The 17,015-nt window shown below is 42.6% G+C and overlaps 1 protein-coding gene across 10 annotated transcripts in view; it reads left to right on the plus strand.

The window, feature by feature from the left end:
- The window catches only part of LOC140518610 (teneurin-2), a 678,931-nt gene extending 664,883 nt beyond the window's left edge, over positions 1–14,048 (plus strand). For all 10 annotated transcript variants that reach the window (XM_072630913.1, XM_072630906.1, XM_072630907.1 and 7 more), the window contains 4 exons: positions 2,952–3,248; positions 5,301–6,915; positions 9,709–9,839; positions 12,011–14,048. In XM_072630913.1, the coding sequence (XP_072487014.1) occupies positions 2,952–3,248; positions 5,301–6,915; positions 9,709–9,839; positions 12,011–12,772 (2,805 nt within the window). In that variant the 3' untranslated portion in view covers positions 12,773–14,048. The remainder of the gene's footprint in view (positions 1–2,951; positions 3,249–5,300; positions 6,916–9,708; positions 9,840–12,010) is intronic.
- The last annotated feature ends 2,967 nt before the right edge of the window (positions 14,049–17,015 follow it).

Genomic DNA, 17,015 nt, shown 5'->3' on the forward strand with positions numbered 1-17,015 from the left:
TCCAGGGTTTGCACAAGACAAAGTCCTTCCTGGCTATAATAGTTTACAAATAGCAGGACGACTGGGAAAAGAGTATGGATACCCACCTGTCTACTCCAGAATAGATGTTCTCTTGCCTAGTGACAAGGAGATAAACAAACTGACCCTTGGAGGTCTATTCTAAGCTAGATATAGATTGTGTAGCGAGTTGTTTTGTTTGAACAAATGCTGGTTACAATGTGATTTTTAACCACGTTGAGTGTGTGTGCTCATCCTTCGTTGTCGAAGAAGACTATGACATCAGAGAAATGATGACATGACTTGCACTTGACTTTGTTTTGACCGAGGATGGGCTGTGCAGGTCACCAGCCTCACTTCTCCAGAGCCATCTGAATCTAGTGACTAGATATTCATCAGGATGACTGGAGATGACCCAGGATGAGGCAATTGGGGTTAAGTGACTTGACAGCTAGTGAGTGTCAAGTGTCTGGGGTGAGATTTGAACTCAGGTCCCCCTGACTCCTGCACTGGTGCTCTATCCACTGCACCACCTAACTGCCCCACCATGTTGAGTAGGTATTATGGGGACAGCTAGTTTTAAAAAAGAATCTCAGAGCCAGAAGGAAACAGAAAGTCCATGTTGTCCATTTTATTTCTCATATAAAGTGAATGTTTATACTAAGAAAGAAACATGAATGATTTTCTTTTTTGTGAGGATCATTGAGCCTAACCTCACTATTGTAAAATGTTCCCTCTTTTAATCAACCTGATAGCCATGGGTTTCCTCTTTGGATCTGAGTTCTCTCTTACTGCTCCTCCAATTCTTTTGTCTTGCCCCATCCTTTGTAACAATCACATTGTTCACATTTTTTCCTTTTGGGCTGCCTCCACACATCAGCCCCAGTCATTACCCCTCAAAGCAGAACCTGAGCCACCAGCTAGGAGCCCAAGAGGAACATTCCAAAGTACCACGTTTCCTTTCCTTGGGTTCTTTATGAGCATTTCAGGCACCAGCAGCAACCTATGCTAGAGAAAAACATTCTGGGGGAAATTCCACAGGGGGAGCTGTTTCCCAAAGTTAGCCCACTGCAGAAATAAAAACAGTGCTAAACAGCTGAGTTTTATTAACTGGGGAAGCCAGGATGAGGAAAATACCCGATAATTAAAAATAATGACTTCCTTACAAACACAAAATTGTATTAATTTAAAAATTGGTTTCTCTACCACTGGATTCCTACCGAGCAAGATAGGGTGGGAATTGTGCTGATCATGGCAGGGAAAATAATTCAAAATAACTTTTATGTTCTCCAGGAAGCCTCAAGGTTAATTTAAATATTGTTTGATGGGCAATTTAAATCGGCATAAGAGAAAATGTTGCTAAATCAAAGCTCCTGCAGACTATAAGTTTGAAGAACATGTTCTCAGGAACTGCTGAACGCTTCTTTTGGTCGTCACTGCCACCAAAGGCTATCTGACTTAAAGACTTACACTTTATTAATGGCACACTCACAATTAAATTACTTAAGAGGCTTTATTAGATTACAGCACTGGCCCAGACTCCTTGGCTCATCTACCACTGAATTTATCTTATTTCATTATTATCAGAAGCACTGGGCATTCTTCACTGAAAATTCACAATTAAAAACCAAATTAGAAAGTACCATGGCTCAAAGGAAATGCCATTCCTGATGACCAGTTTTGGTTTTGAAAATCATAAATCCAGAATTCATTAGCTGTAACTGTTCATACTTGTTATTCTCTGGTGTGAGTGCATGTGGGGTCAAGGGGTCTCTTCAACCTCCTGTGACCTCAGTAGGGTTATAAACACTTTTTCTGTGGATGCCATAGCAGGTCTAGGAGAGAAAGAATAGAAGCACAGAATATTAAAAGTAGGAGGGACTTTTAAGATCATCTAGCCAACCCCCTAACTTTCCTGAAGAAGAAACAAGGGATCGGGAAAAGAATCAGGGAAGAAAACAAAAGGTGTGGGACGATTCAGTGACACCACCAGCTGTCATCTGCCTTTGGCAACACTCATGATGTCTTTATGAAATCCCTGCTAAACACTTGAGTGGTCAAGACCCTAAACACTGGAACAAATGAGCCAGCATACCAAAGGGTCTTCCTAAGCTTTCCACACTCATTTAGAACAAAAGTGAAACAGCTCTCACCAAGTTACACTTTTTAAAAAAAATAGCCTAACCCTAACTTGTTATCAGCTCCGGAAAGGTAGTTTCAGTTTGGATACACGTATATACCTAAATTACCTTATTAAGTTATTGGATTCCAAAATTCTCAGGGACTCCTAAAATTATGTATAAGACAAACCATAAAATCCTTTATTCACCCATTTTTGTACCTGCTGCTTTATCAGTTGGATGGTGCCAGGCCTGGAGTCAGGAAAACATCTTCCTGAGTTCTAATCTGGTCTCTGATACTTACTAGCTGTATGAACCTGATCAAGTCACTTAACCCTGTTTGCCTCAGTTTCCTTATTTATAAAATGAGCTGGAGAAGGAAATCTCAGACCACTCCAGTATCTTTGCCAAGAAAACCCCAAATAGAGTCATGAAGAGTCAGACACAACTAAGACAACTTAACAACAACAATTTTATCAGTTGGGACCTTAATTGCATATTCTCCAATACAGATACTGAACTTCAGCCACGTTGAGAACACACCATGCTCATTCCTTCACACACACTTGACCCACTATCCTCACCACCTGCCACATTCTATTCATCCTTTAGGGCCTTGCCCAAGTCACACCTCCTCCAGGGAGCCCTTCATTACTGCTTTATAAGCAACCTAGTATCACTTATGAAGTGCAAAGAGCATGAGATTTGAAATCAGCGCATAGTTACTCTGTCTCTCAGGACCACACTAGCTATATACTTGGCATAGTCTCACATTAACATAACTGAGTATCTTTTTTTTCCTAATGTGCTAAATAGGTCCTTGTGTTTTTATAGGTCCATGGGAGAAACCTCCTGTCTATTGACTATGACCGGAACATTCGAACAGAGAAGATCTATGATGATCATCGAAAGTTTACCCTGAGGATTATTTATGACCAAGTGGGACGTCCTTTTCTCTGGCTCCCTAGCAGTGGGCTAGCTGCCGTCAACGTCTCCTACTTCTTCAATGGTAGGCTGGCAGGCCTCCAACGTGGGGCCATGAGCGAAAGGACAGACATAGACAAACAGGGCCGGATTATCTCTCGAATGTTCTCTGATGGCAAAGTGTGGAGCTACTCCTACCTCGACAAAGTAGGTGAACTTTCTCTGCCTTTCTGTGAGACGATGGTAAAATAGTGCCATTAGAGATTCATTCTGGGCTTTCTGAAAAAAAAAAATCTGAAATCTTTTGCCTTCAGACACTCAAAACCTCTTTACACCAAATAGATGAAGGTTCTCCGCCCTCCCCTTGGACAGCAAATTTGAAGGAATGTGTTATTCGTGGCTCAGCACTATTTCCATAAAAAAGCATTAGGCTTCTCAGTAATGGCAGGAAGGATGGATTGTCTGATTTTATTCTAAAAAATGTGCTGCAAAAATCGGGCTGAATCACCCCACTGGCAAGAGAGCTCTCATCTAATCATTACTTATGAATTGGAAATGCAGTGCTTCATTTCTGCCTGGTCCTAAATTAAGCTATCAGAATAGAAAAGTTTGTCTAAAACTCAAGCCCCAGCTGCTGCACATTTCCCCTTTGGTTACTGTCTTTAGCTGCCTCTGGGTTCTCTCCACATAGGGGTCCAACTTTCCCGGTTTAGGTAGAATCAGACATTTCTGTCACTGAGGGGAACAGTAGGGAGAGGATACCTCCTTAGATCGTATTTTGAAGCTATTGAAGACCAGCCTAGTGGTTTTCTGATTCTCATTGACCTATAGTTTGAGTTACAGCATCACACTGATTCCCTCCCTTCCTATCTCCAGCTTTTCTTCACTTGATTTCTCTCCTTCAAGTTGCAGAAGCTCCTACTCTGCAGAGGAAGGAGCTGCCATCACTGATATAGTCCTAGAGCTATGACCCTCCATGAATGATGATGGAAATAATCCTACAGTGAAATCCAGACTAAGGGAAGCTGGAGTCTTGGACCCTAGAAGGGCCCTAGAAAATATCTAAAGAATATGGGCTTTATGACCTGTGAAAGTCCTTTCCAGAATCCATGGGCCTGAAATACTATAACAGATATCCATTATATTTCTGTTGTGCTCTGTGCTCGGCACTTGAGACACAGTTTAGATAAGATAGGGTGTCTGCCCTCCTGGAACTTACTGTCTAGGGGAGACATGGGATACATCCACAAACCGCCCCATTACCTGATGAGTGGTTAATAGCTTCAAGCAACATCCTGTGAGGGATCAAAGAGGGGAGAGCTGAGGACCAAACTACTGTTTAGTGCAGAGTACAACAGAGACCGTAAAGGCACCTAAGGCAGCACCATGGCTAGAACACTGGGCTTGAAGTCAGAAAGATCTAAATTAAAGTCCTGCCTCAGACACTTACTGGCTGTGTGACCCTCGGCAAGTCACTTAACCTTTCTCACACAGTTTTCTACTCTAAAAATTGGAGATAATAATAGCACCTGCCTCACAAGGTGCCTGTGAGGATTAAGTAAGATAACAGAAAGTTATTTGTAGACTTTGAAGTGCTAGCTAGTAGTGTTACATTTAAGCTTTGCTATCCTTCAGTGGATATTTATGGGCTTTTGTGGGTGAAATATTTTCCTTTCTACTGAAAATCTAACTGTGACATAAGACTCATAGATTTAAAACTGTCAAAGTCCTTAGAAATCTAGTGGTGTCAAACTCAAATAGAAATGCAGATCCCTGTGGACTCATGTTGACTTAGAAAACTATAAATTAACATTATCTATGTTGTATTGTATTTTTTTTTTTTTGTAAACATTTCCCAATTACATTTTCATCTAATTTAGGCTTCACTCAGGAGTTTTGCAGCCAAGCTGGAGTTTGGCATCTCTGATCTAGTCCAACCCTTTCATTTTATAAATGAGAAAATTGGAACCCAGGGAAATTAAGTGATTTGTCTAAAGTCCAAGTGGTAACAGAGCTTGGATTTGAACCCTGGTCCTTTGACCTCAAACCTGTGGTCTTACTATTGTCCCAGTGATGTGAAATATAAGTGAATGACTGAGACTCTGTACTTATCCCTGAGGCAGGGAGAAGGAGATTGATTGTTCACTGAAGAGTGTCTATATTTTCTGTGAGTTTGGCTATAAATTCTACAGTTTCCTTTCCATTTTTTCTGTCTAATTCCAGTGTCCCCTTATTTTCTCTCCTTTGCTTTTCCTCTAGTCCATGGTCCTCCTGATGCAGAGCCAGAGGCAGTACATATTTGAATATGATGCCTCTGACCGTCTCCATGCTGTCACCATGCCCAGCGTTGCCCGGCACAGCATGTCCACTCACACCTCCATTGGCTACATCAGGAACATTTATAATCCTCCAGAGAGCAATGCTTCAGTCATCTTTGATTACAGTGATGATGGCCGCATTCTAAAGACATCCTTTTTGGGGACTGGACGACAAGTATTCTACAAATATGGGAAGCTCTCCAAGCTGTCTGAAATAGTCTATGACAGCACTGCCGTCACTTTTGGTTATGATGAGACTACTGGCGTTTTGAAGATGGTGAACCTCCAAAGTGGAGGGTTCTCCTGCACTATTCGATACAGGAAAATTGGCCCCCTTGTTGACAAACAGATTTACAGGTTCTCAGAGGAAGGCATGGTCAATGCAAGGTTTGACTACACCTACCATGACAATAGCTTTCGGATCGCAAGCATCAAACCTGTCATAAGTGAGACTCCTCTTCCAGTGGATCTCTACCGCTATGATGAGATCTCTGGCAAAGTAGAGCACTTTGGCAAATTTGGAGTCATCTACTATGACATCAATCAAATCATCACAACCGCAGTCATGACTCTGAGCAAACATTTTGATACCCATGGGAGGATTAAGGAAGTCCAGTATGAAATGTTCAGGTCCCTCATGTACTGGATGACAGTCCAATATGATAGCATGGGAAGAGTGACCAAGAGGGAGCTGAAACTGGGGCCTTATGCCAATACTACCAAATACACCTATGACTATGATGGGGATGGGCAGCTCCAGAGTGTGGCAGTCAATGACAGACCAACCTGGCGCTACAGCTATGACCTTAATGGAAATCTTCACCTGCTGAATCCTGGGAACAGTGTCCGGATCATACCCTTACGCTTTGACCTCCGGGATAGGATTACACGTCTAGGGGACATACAGTACAAGATAGACGATGATGGCTACCTCTGCCAGAGAGGTTCAGATATCTTTGAGTACAACTCTAAGGGTCTCCTGACAAGAGCCTACAACAAGGCCAGTGGATGGAGTGTTCAGTACCGTTATGATGGAGTGGGGCGGCGAGCCTCCTGCAAGACCAACCTTGGGCACCATTTGCAATATTTCTATTCTGACCTCCACAACCCTACTCGAATGACTCATGTCTACAACCATTCCAACTCTGAGATCACTTCCCTTTACTATGATCTCCAGGGCCATCTCTTTGCCATGGAGAGCAGTAGTGGAGAGGAGTACTATGTAGCATCAGACAACACTGGAACCCCCCTGGCAGTTTTCAGCATAAATGGTCTTATGATCAAACAGCTGCAGTATACAGCATATGGGGAGATTTACTATGACTCCAACCCTGACTTCCAATTAGTCATTGGCTTCCATGGGGGACTCTATGACCCTCTAACCAAGTTGGTCCACTTCACTCAGAGAGACTATGATGTCCTGGCAGGACGTTGGACCTCCCCTGACTATACCATGTGGAGAAACATTGGCAAGGAACCAGCCCCCTTCAACTTATATATGTTCAAAAGCAACAACCCTCTCAGCAATGAGTTGGATTTGAAAAACTACGTGACAGGTGAGAACTCCTCTGCCTTAATCAGGAAAACACCCACTAGGGAATTGTCCTAGTAGAATCTGAGGGAGGTTTCACATCATGAGGAGACCTTTTTAAATAATATCCCTTTCCATATATGCCAGGAAGAGCACTGATAGCACTGTTGACATCAGTTTTGGTGCATTTCCCGTTGACAAGTAAGACAATAGAGGAAAAGGCATTTCAGAGTGGAAAAGCTCCAAGTTTTCATAGAAAACAAAGTGGAAAACAGACAGTGCTTATCATTGGCCACCAGTGGGTTCTCAAAACCACGGAAGCAGGTTTGGCTCTGGATACCTGGGAATGAATGAGCCAGAGCTAAACAAAGGGTATTTCCATAGTCTGTGCTGGATGAAAGTGAATAGATACCTGTTGATGCCAAGTCCCAAAAAAACACATGCAGTCAGTGTAGTAAACCTGACTGGACCCTCTGTTTTCTTGTTGGCTCTTGAAAGTATCATAAACATGAGCTATTCAGAAAACAAAATGGTAGCACCTTATCTACTGCTCTTACAGCAAGCACCTCAGTCAAGGGGAAGCAAGTCATATTGAACTAAATTCAACCACATTCCATAATCATTAGCTTCTAAAGAATATTATTCAGAAAGAAAGTTATTGTTTGTCGAGTGAGGGAAGAGGGACTGATGCCTCAGCCAGTAGTATAAAAAAATGTTCAGTGTCCAAAATCACATTAGAATGGGAGAACACCTGCAGAAAAGGAAGGGAAAGAGCACCAAATCAATCTGTATGTATTGTGTTTTGCTAAAACTTTTACCCTCATATCAATTAGTGCTAATTTACCACTTAGGAGGATAGCAAAGTAGTTGAACTTGTTGCTAACAATTTACAAAGAAGAGGTAATTAAGATGCAGTCAGGAGAAACTCTAATAACAGAACCCACTATCTCCCATAATTAAAGGAACCCTTACAATTTAAGGACAGAGCTATCTTTGTGAGTGGTAGTTCCTAAGTGAGGAAAGGGCTTGGTTCTCCAAAGAAGTCACTGCAAGCTGGTTCTGCCCTCTCCCTCTGTCCCCCCAGGAAGCAGCTGCCAATTGAGGGAAGGAAGATGAAAGTGAATATGACTGGGGCTCCTGAACCTTGGGGAAGCCAATGATTTTAGACTTGGTGGAAGAATTCATGGGTGTCCCCAGACCCTATTCCAGGTTTCTGATGCTTGCTGGGTAATACCTCAGCCTAATAGATTTTATTGTATCCGGCTAAATGATGCTATTTTTGCAACTGCCAGTTCACAAATGAAACCCTAGTTAAGGAAGCTACTCATGAGACCCACTTGAAAGTAGCTGAAAGCGGTAATGAGTCCCAGTACCTGGTACTCATGGCATCTCCCTCTCAGTAGCCCCCTGGTGGTTCTTCAAGCATGCAAATCCCAAGAATGCTTTCACTTAAGGGGAAAAAAAAAGTTGAATTTTGTAGTTTAATTTTCATAAGTGAGAAGAAAGGCATAACCTTCTTCTCACATTATCTCCTCATATTTACACTTAACACCTGAGGATGCTTTGTTGACAGCATTTTCTGAAGGAAAGCTAACTTCTCTAGCTGCGTGATCACATGCTGTGAAGAACATTAGAAAGGGGGAATGATAAACTATTACAATGAGCTGCATTCTCTTGCTTAGACCTAAATGACTCCCTCCTCAACAGATTGTTTAGGGAGAGTGTTGCAGTGTAACACCAATTATGTTCAAAATGAGGAGAGGATCCGTGCTGTCAGCCTGCTGCTGAAGAGGCACCTTCTCTGAAATGGAGAAGGAGACCGTGACTCCAATAAATATTTGTGATCTGGTCGGACTCAAAAACCGACCACATTGACTGCTTAAGAGAAATAAGGTCAATGACGTGAGCTGTCACTGGCAAAGTTGGTAGTCACTGAACGGTTCTTTCATCGGAAGAGAAATCACATTTAGCATTAATAGCAAGTGAATTTCAGATGGGAGGGAAGAGACTAGGGGGGTGGCTATAACTAGGATGGAGTGATCAGAGCTTTGCTCTAGGCATGGATTTAGAAGGCTCTTGACAGCACATAAGGAGCATAGGGATATCAGAGCTTAACACCTAGTTAGCATGAATAATTAGTAAAAATGAGAGACTACGAGATAGCAAACAAGGTTCAGTGAGCTCATTCTCTGTTCACTGTGCTCCCCCTCCACCATCATCCTCTATCCTGTGGTACAGTGCCAACATCTTGGATTCTGTATATTCTCACTCTCCTCTACCTTCATTACCAATGACACTGTGCTTTATTCTCCTTGTCCTATAATAAAATAGAAACTCCTTGAGGGCAGGACTGTTTAATATGTTTTATCTATGTATTGCCATCACCTGGCACGGTGCCTGGAACCTGGTAGGCACTTCATGAATGCTAGTTGGTTGATTGATGATGGTACTTTGCCCTACATTCAAAACTTCCTAGTTATGGCTTTAAAAGGAGGAAAAACAAGAAGGAAAAGGTCCCTTCAGACAAAATTTTAAAGGCAGTTTGATTTTTCTTAAGCTGTCAGAAAGATGAGATCCTCCTAATAATGTGTATACCTCCTGACACAGTTGTCAAAGATACAAACATATTACTTCTTAGCCCCTGTGTAAAAATACATTGGATTGATATACTAAGGAGAACTTGACATATGCTTGCTTTGTTTCCTCTTTGGACTTGTGGTATAGACTCCCTGTAATATCACAAGGGGTGTCTCACCAAGCTCCACTGCTGTTGCCCAAGTGGCCTATTTTCTTAATCCTTCGTTATTTTTCATTGTAGATGTGAAAAGCTGGCTTGTGATGTTTGGGTTTCAGCTCAGCAATATCATTCCTGGTTTCCCAAGAGCTAAAATGTACTTTGTGCCTCCACCTTATGAATTGTCAGAAAGTCAAGCTAGTGAAACTGGACAGGTAAGCTGGCATCCCAACTAAGCATCCAAATCATTATTGGCATTCTATATTGTAAACAGAATTACATGGGGATGAGTGCACATCCATGGAAAAGTATAACATCATAGTGGGATAGAAATGTCCGCTAAGCAGCATTGGATTCCCAAGGAAACAAATGTCAACATTGTCACCTGTTGGGTACAAACCATCTTTCTTCCCAACCTCAATTATTACCTTAATTGCAGTATCGTTACCTGTTCTGTCTGTACCCTTGAGTTGTTACTTGATTAACAGTGGCACAGGGAAATCTGGAGGTAACTTACCATCTGTTCTTGCTATAAGATCATAACCCTTTTGGCTTTTATGGGGAGTAATAAAACCATGGTTTGCAGTTTCTGTCCCATTAAAGGAACATTTTTATGCCCCACATAAAACCTCAGTGTTTTATGATTAAAATTTTATACAGATTGAGTTTTTTAAGATCATGGTTGGTTCATGCAGTAAGGGCCAAAGAGTTGTCAGTTTTGATTTGGAAGTTAAGTGGCCCATAGTTCACTGAAGTGGGTGGGACTCTGTCACTATTCAAAAAGGTAGTGCACAGAGAATCCTAGAATTGGAAGGGACCTCAGAGACCAGCCAATTTAACCATATCTGAATGTGAATTGTCATAGGGAAATGCCTACTGACTGGAGTCAGAGGACCCAAGTTCAAATACTGGTTCTAATATTCACCTCAGTGACCTTAGAAAAGTCACTACCTCTCTGAACCTTAGTTTCCTCTTCCATGAAATGAGAGGGTTACGCTAGAGAGCCTCCAAGATCTCTTCCAGCCCTAGATCTGCAGTCCTATATCTGACAAGTGGCCATCTACTATTCTATGCAAAGAATTTCAATATAGGGAGACCTAATACCTTCCAAGGCAGCACATTTCACTTAAGGATAGTTCTAATTGCTAGGAAACTCCTCTTTGCATCAAGTTCCCTTCTCTTTATTGGCAGTTGGTCGGTACTTAGCCTTATGAGACAGCTTGGTGGTACCAAGGATAGAGTGCCAGACCTGGAGTCAGGAAGACTCATCTTCCTGAGTTGAAATCCAGCCTCACATGCTCACTTGCTTGTGACCCTAGGCAAATCACTTAACCCTATTTGCCTCAGTTTCCTCATCTATAACATGAGTTAGAGAAGGAAATGGCAACCCACTCCAGTGTCTTTGCCAAGAAAACGCCAACCGGAGTCACCAAGTGTTGGACATGACTGAAACAACATTATAAAAATATGAAATGTTACAGCTGTTTCAGTAAATCAATCAAACTGAGGTCACTGCAAAGAAACAACCTAGAGTCTCCTGGTCACCCAGGATAAGACATCCCCATGATGATTCCCATTATGTGAGGAACCATTCTTTGAATTAATAACGAGACTTTTTTGCATTTGTGTAAGCACTGTGCAATTCAAAATGCATTGATTTCTCATTATCCTAGCCCCTGTCACAGCAACAACTCAAGTAGATTATAGTTTGCAAATGGGGAAACTGAGGTATTAAAGATAACATGCCATGTAAACGTCAATGGGGACTAGAACTCATCTCCTAACTCCCAGCTAAGAACTCTTTCTCCTTGGCCACATGGCCCAGGTGCGCAAAGTAAGCACTAATTTCTTATTCAGTACATCATAAGATATTAAAGAATGGGCAGTTTTGAACTTTGTCCAGGGACCAGCCCCAGTTCACCTGCTTGGAAGGCAGCAAAGCCCACAGCTGGAACCACTGAATCCAAACAAACCTACCCCTTCAGGTCAGGATGCTTTTTGTCTGAGCTGTACAAGACAACTGCCAAAGAAACCACTAATGAATAGTTATCCTTTCCCCAACCCCAAAGAAGAGTCTTAGGGTCATCTGTTGACCCACAGATCTTTAGAAACGTGGCACACCTTCCTCACTTTGCTTCTTAATTAGTTACATAGTAATCTGGACTATCTGCCCCGCCAACATAGAGTCTATGACCTTAAATGCTCAGTGAGCCCCTTGGTGGCCCAGTCTTACTTTTGGAGATGTTAGCCTTGCAGTGTTATGTTAGTTCTGTGTCAGCAGGGCAGGGGAAGGGGAGTATTGAGAGGAGCAAATGCATACCTTTTGTTGTCTTTTAATGAGCTTAAGCCAACCTGCTCATACTTCTGGGTTTTCTTTTGCCTCCAGCTCATTACGGGAGTCCAGCAGACGACAGAGAGACATAATCAGGCATTCATGGCCCTGGAGGGGCAGGTCATCTCCAAACGGCTCCATGCCAGCATCCGAGAGAAAGCTGGTCACTGGTTTGCCACTACCACACCCATCATTGGGAAAGGGATCATGTTTGCCATCAAGGAAGGGCGTGTGGTGACTGGAGTGTCTAGCATTGCCAGCGAAGACAGTCGGAAGGTGGCCTCCGTGCTGAACAATGCCTATTACTTGGACAAGATGCACTATAGCATAGAGGGGAAGGACACGCACTACTTCGTGAAAATTGGCTCCTCTGACAGTGACCTGGTCACTCTTGCTATGACGAGTGGGCGGAAGGTGCTGGACAGTGGGGTAAATGTGACCATGTCGCAGCCCACCTTGCTGGTCAACGGGAGGACTCGAAGGTTCACAAACATTGAGTTCCAGTACCGAACGCTCCTGCTCAACATTCGCTACGGCCTCACCCCAGACACACTTGACGAAGAGAAAGCCCGAGTCCTGGACCAGGCGAGGCAGAGGGCCCTGGGGGCAGCATGGGCCAAGGAACAGCAGAAAGCCCGGGAAGGGAGGGAGGGCAGCCGCTTGTGGACTGACGGAGAGAAGCAGCAGCTCCTGAGCACAGGAAGGGTGCAAGGTTATGAAGGATACTATGTCCTTCCCGTGGAGCAATACCCAGAGCTTGCGGACAGTAGCAGCAACATCCAGTTTTTAAGACAGAATGAAATGGGAAAGAGGTAACAAAATGATCTGCTTGCTGCCATTCCTTTTCTGGATGGCTTAGTAGGCGTAACTGTTATCTCCTCTCCTAAGGAGATGAAGACCTAACCAGGGGCACTAGGCTGAGCTGCTTTGGGATAATAAGTGGCAAAAAGGGAAAAAAAAAAAAAGCTCATTTTTTGAGTTAAGATGCTACTGTCCAAGTGAGACGTTCCGCATCCTCAAGTGGACTAAAAGCCTAACTGAAAACTCACCGGGAAAAAAAAATGTTCCAAGTTCCCCTAAGATATTACCCACTTGTTCTGGGTCTAAAGAAAAGAAACACAAATTTCACAAGGAAAACAAAATCAAAAAACAAAAAAATAAAAAAATAAACAAAAAAAAAACAAACGAAAAAGAGAAGGCCTCATATTCTATTACCTCACTCCATTCACACGTGAGTAACTTCAAGACATCCATGAGGGCCAGCTTCACCAGACCAGCTGAGGAAAACAATCCAGACTGCTTGTTTGATAAAAGCAAACAAACTCCAGAAGTTTTCGTTTAAGCAAAATACAGGTGCATTTAAAACATGACTTTTGGGGTGATTTGTGTGTAGCAACTGGGGTGGGGGGAAAAAGAGGTGAAAGAGTGAGCACTGGAATTACTCTTTAAGGAAAAAAAAACAAAAACAAAACAAAAAAAACCAAGAAATTAACATCAAGAATCAAAGAGAGAAATAATAATGTCCTGCACTTGTACTCAGATCCTACCTAAGTCCGACCTGAGTCGATTTATTCGAGGAGGGTAGAGTGTAAAGTTCAGTTCAAAATGGTGGCTATAATCACTACAGATAAATTTCATATTCTGTTTGTCTTCAAAGATTCCATTGTGGACAGTAATACACAGTGACAGGGTGTAGTCTGTTTAGATCCTGTAGTTTGTTGGTATCAGTTCCAGTAGAGGTGTGGGCATCGTATCACTCTTTTGCTAACGGGCACCACTTCAGATCACCCTGTACATACATGAGCCGCAAGGCACAATCACTGTTTCAGATTTTAAATTATTAGTGTGTTTGTTTGGTCCAGAAACTGAGACAATCACATGACAAGTCACCACGAGGAAAGAAAAAAAAATAAGTCTAATAAGAACTTTGGTACAAGAACTTTTTTTGTAATATACATGTATGAATTGTTCATTGAGTTTTTATATTAATTTTAATTTGCTGCTAAGCAAAGACTAGAGGCAGGCAAAGATAATTTATGGCAAAGTGTTTAAATTGTTTATACATAAATAAAGTCTCTAAAACTCCTGTGGACACTGGTCTTCTGTGGAAGTATTTTGACAGGAGGACAGGACAGGAAGAGAAGGACCCTTCCAAGAGAGTGAACTGGTATTTTACGGATATTCACAGCCAATTGATAAGCTTTCATTAAACACCTACTGTAAGTTAGGCACTAGGGATATATATACAGAGAAAGGCAAAATCAGCCCCCTGCTATCAAGGTCTCACTATCTACTGGGAAATGATGTGCAACCTACATACAAAACAGATATAAATGGAGATAAGCTTGGGGAAAGATCAGCTCTTCCTGGGGTGCTTTTGCCTAAGGCTATTAGGTACTGCACTTTCTGCAGAGCTTACTAGGAAATATAAGAAAGCAGAGAAGTAAAATACAAGTTCTAGGGATGTGAGTTCTCTGGCCAATACTGTATTTCTGCTAATTCCTCTTACACCAGCTCCTTGAATGGGTCTCTTCATCTCCATCTGAAGTTCCTTCTAACACCGGCAACTTTCAAGGGATGCTATCGCCATAGTTAGGCAGGATCCTTTATTTATGTGTATTCTTCTGGAATGATTTAAGTTATATAATAACAAGCATTGACATTTCCATACTTCTTTATGCACATAAAATCATAGAGTGAGAGCTAAAAGGGACCTTAAAGGCCAGCTAGTTCAATTTCCTCATTTCACAGAGGACACTAAGACCCAGGGAGGCAAAGAGAGGAACTGACCTACCCATAAACACACCGTAAATGCCAGAAGAAGGTCTTCTTGACCCCAGGCCCATCACCCTCTTCACTCTACTAAACTGCCTCAGGACTACTAGGGTTAGTTGTACTTAAAGTAACAATTTTGGAGGGAAGGAAAAGAGGATTATAGTTTGGATAAGTTTTCAGTTGGGCCTCATCTGGAGTCAAGATGTCCTCAGAGAGAACCACCCATCAGGACCCCTCAGACTTTCCTGTGTTCTGTACTGCAGCTAACCAACTCATCATCCAGCCTAACCAAGAGCGGCCAGATTCAGGGGCCGTGACTTTGCCCTAACACTTTCAAGGTGGGTCCCCAGGCCCACCTTGAAAGCTCCATCCAGGCCCTAGTGGGACCTTGGTCTATACAGCAAGGGTAACATTTATTATTAAATCCAACAGTAACTCTGGAACAATTGATTCCCTTTCAGACTTGCATGAACAATCTTACATTTGGGAAGCTTTTTTATGAAAGGAGAGGGAAAGGAGACAAAAAGATAATGTCCAAGTTAATCCCACTTAATTTACAAGGAAGGTAGGGTTTCATTAGGAGGTGGGAAGGAATAAGTGAGAATTAACAGTGATGAGGGGAAAGATAAGCACCAATAAAACTAGGTTATGTGGGTTGTTTGTTTGGTTTTTTTAATATATAGGAAAAAGCAATTGTATCTACAGACACCTAGTGGTATAATTGATCTGTCTGCCCCAGATGGCTAGAAGAGTTAGATATTATTCAGCAATTCCAAATAAAAAAACGAAAACAAACACACATACACACCTGGAGAGAGGGGGACACAAGTTGTTACAAAGAAGGAAAGATTTCACTCAGCACGTAACTCGAATTGACTTTGGAACAATTTACCCTCATATAGACAGTGGAATAGCTCAACAATAGAGAAAGCTGCGTCTTTTGGCTTCCTTTGAGACTCAAGTCATGTCTCTCCTACAGGAGGCTTTTCCTGACCGCCTTCCCCTTCCCTCCCACTACAGCCTTCCTTCTGAAATCAGCTTCCATTAAGTCTGTCTACACCCTATATATACATATTTATGTATATGCTATCTCCCCCATTTGAGTAGGAGGCACCATGTTTTTGCCTTTTTCTGTATCCCCAGAACTTAGCAGAGTACCTGACACAGAGTGAACACTTAAATTCTTGGTGGCTGGCCAGAGTAGAAGGAACTCAGCAGAAGCCCCCAGATCTAGCTAAAGCTGAATTTAATCAAGCAAGCATTTATTAAGCATCATTTTGTGCAGGTCACGGGGCAGGAGTAAAATCAGGGGCTTTCCATTCTCTTAGGAGTCATACTGGAGTCAGTGTTTCTAGACGACCTAGTGTCACACGACCTACCTCATACTACTACCCCACAAAGTGGATGCTCTGCTGGGCATGCCTCAGAAGGGATGAAGGCAACAGGCTCTCAGAAAGCCACAAATAAAGGGCACCATGGATAGAATTATAGGGAGAGGGACTCACAGGTAGCTGTCAACTAACTCTAATCTCTCCAGAATCTGAAATCCGTTTCCTTTTTTTTTTTTTTTTGCAGGGGGAAATGGAGGGAAGAGGGTCAGTCTGATATCTCTATCAACAACAAAACAAGAATGAGGGTGAAGGGAGCTCTTCATGACCTCCCCTATCAAATTCCAAAGATGTCTTTACAGTCAACATCAAGAGTATTCAGGAAGGAGGTGGTGCAGTGGATAGAGCGCCAGTGCAGGAGTCAGGAGGATTTGAGTTTAAATCTCACTCCAGACACTTGACACTCACTAGCTGTGTGACCTTGGGCAAGTCACTTAACCCCAATTGTCTCATCCTGGGTCATCTCCAGTCATCCTGATGAATATCTGGTCACTAGATTCAGATGGCTCTGGAGGAGAAGTGAGGCTGGTGACCTGCACAGCCCTCCCTCACTCAAAACAAAGTCAAGTGCAAGTCATGTCATTATTTCTCTGATGGCATAGTCTTCTTCAGCAACAAAGAATGAACACACACACTGAGCCTTCACCTAGACTGGGAAGGTGAATTAAAGATCTCCTCCTTCCTTTCAGGATCAGCCCTAGACAAAGTTACAAAATCAATAAAGTTTGTCTGGTTTGCCCATGGTTTGGGGCCTGGACCTTTGCACTGGCAGAGAAAATTATTCTTCCATACTTAGTGATTGCAGGAGGGGAAGAATTGAAGGGAACCTGCCTTTCTACAGCTCTATTTTTCCTCTGCTCCCCTCCTCAGTTATCTGCCTAGAAGAAAGCAACCCA

This window comes from Notamacropus eugenii, chromosome 1 (genome assembly GCF_028372415.1).
Source record: "Notamacropus eugenii isolate mMacEug1 chromosome 1, mMacEug1.pri_v2, whole genome shotgun sequence".
Taxonomy (NCBI): Eukaryota; Metazoa; Chordata; class Mammalia; order Diprotodontia; family Macropodidae; genus Notamacropus; species Notamacropus eugenii.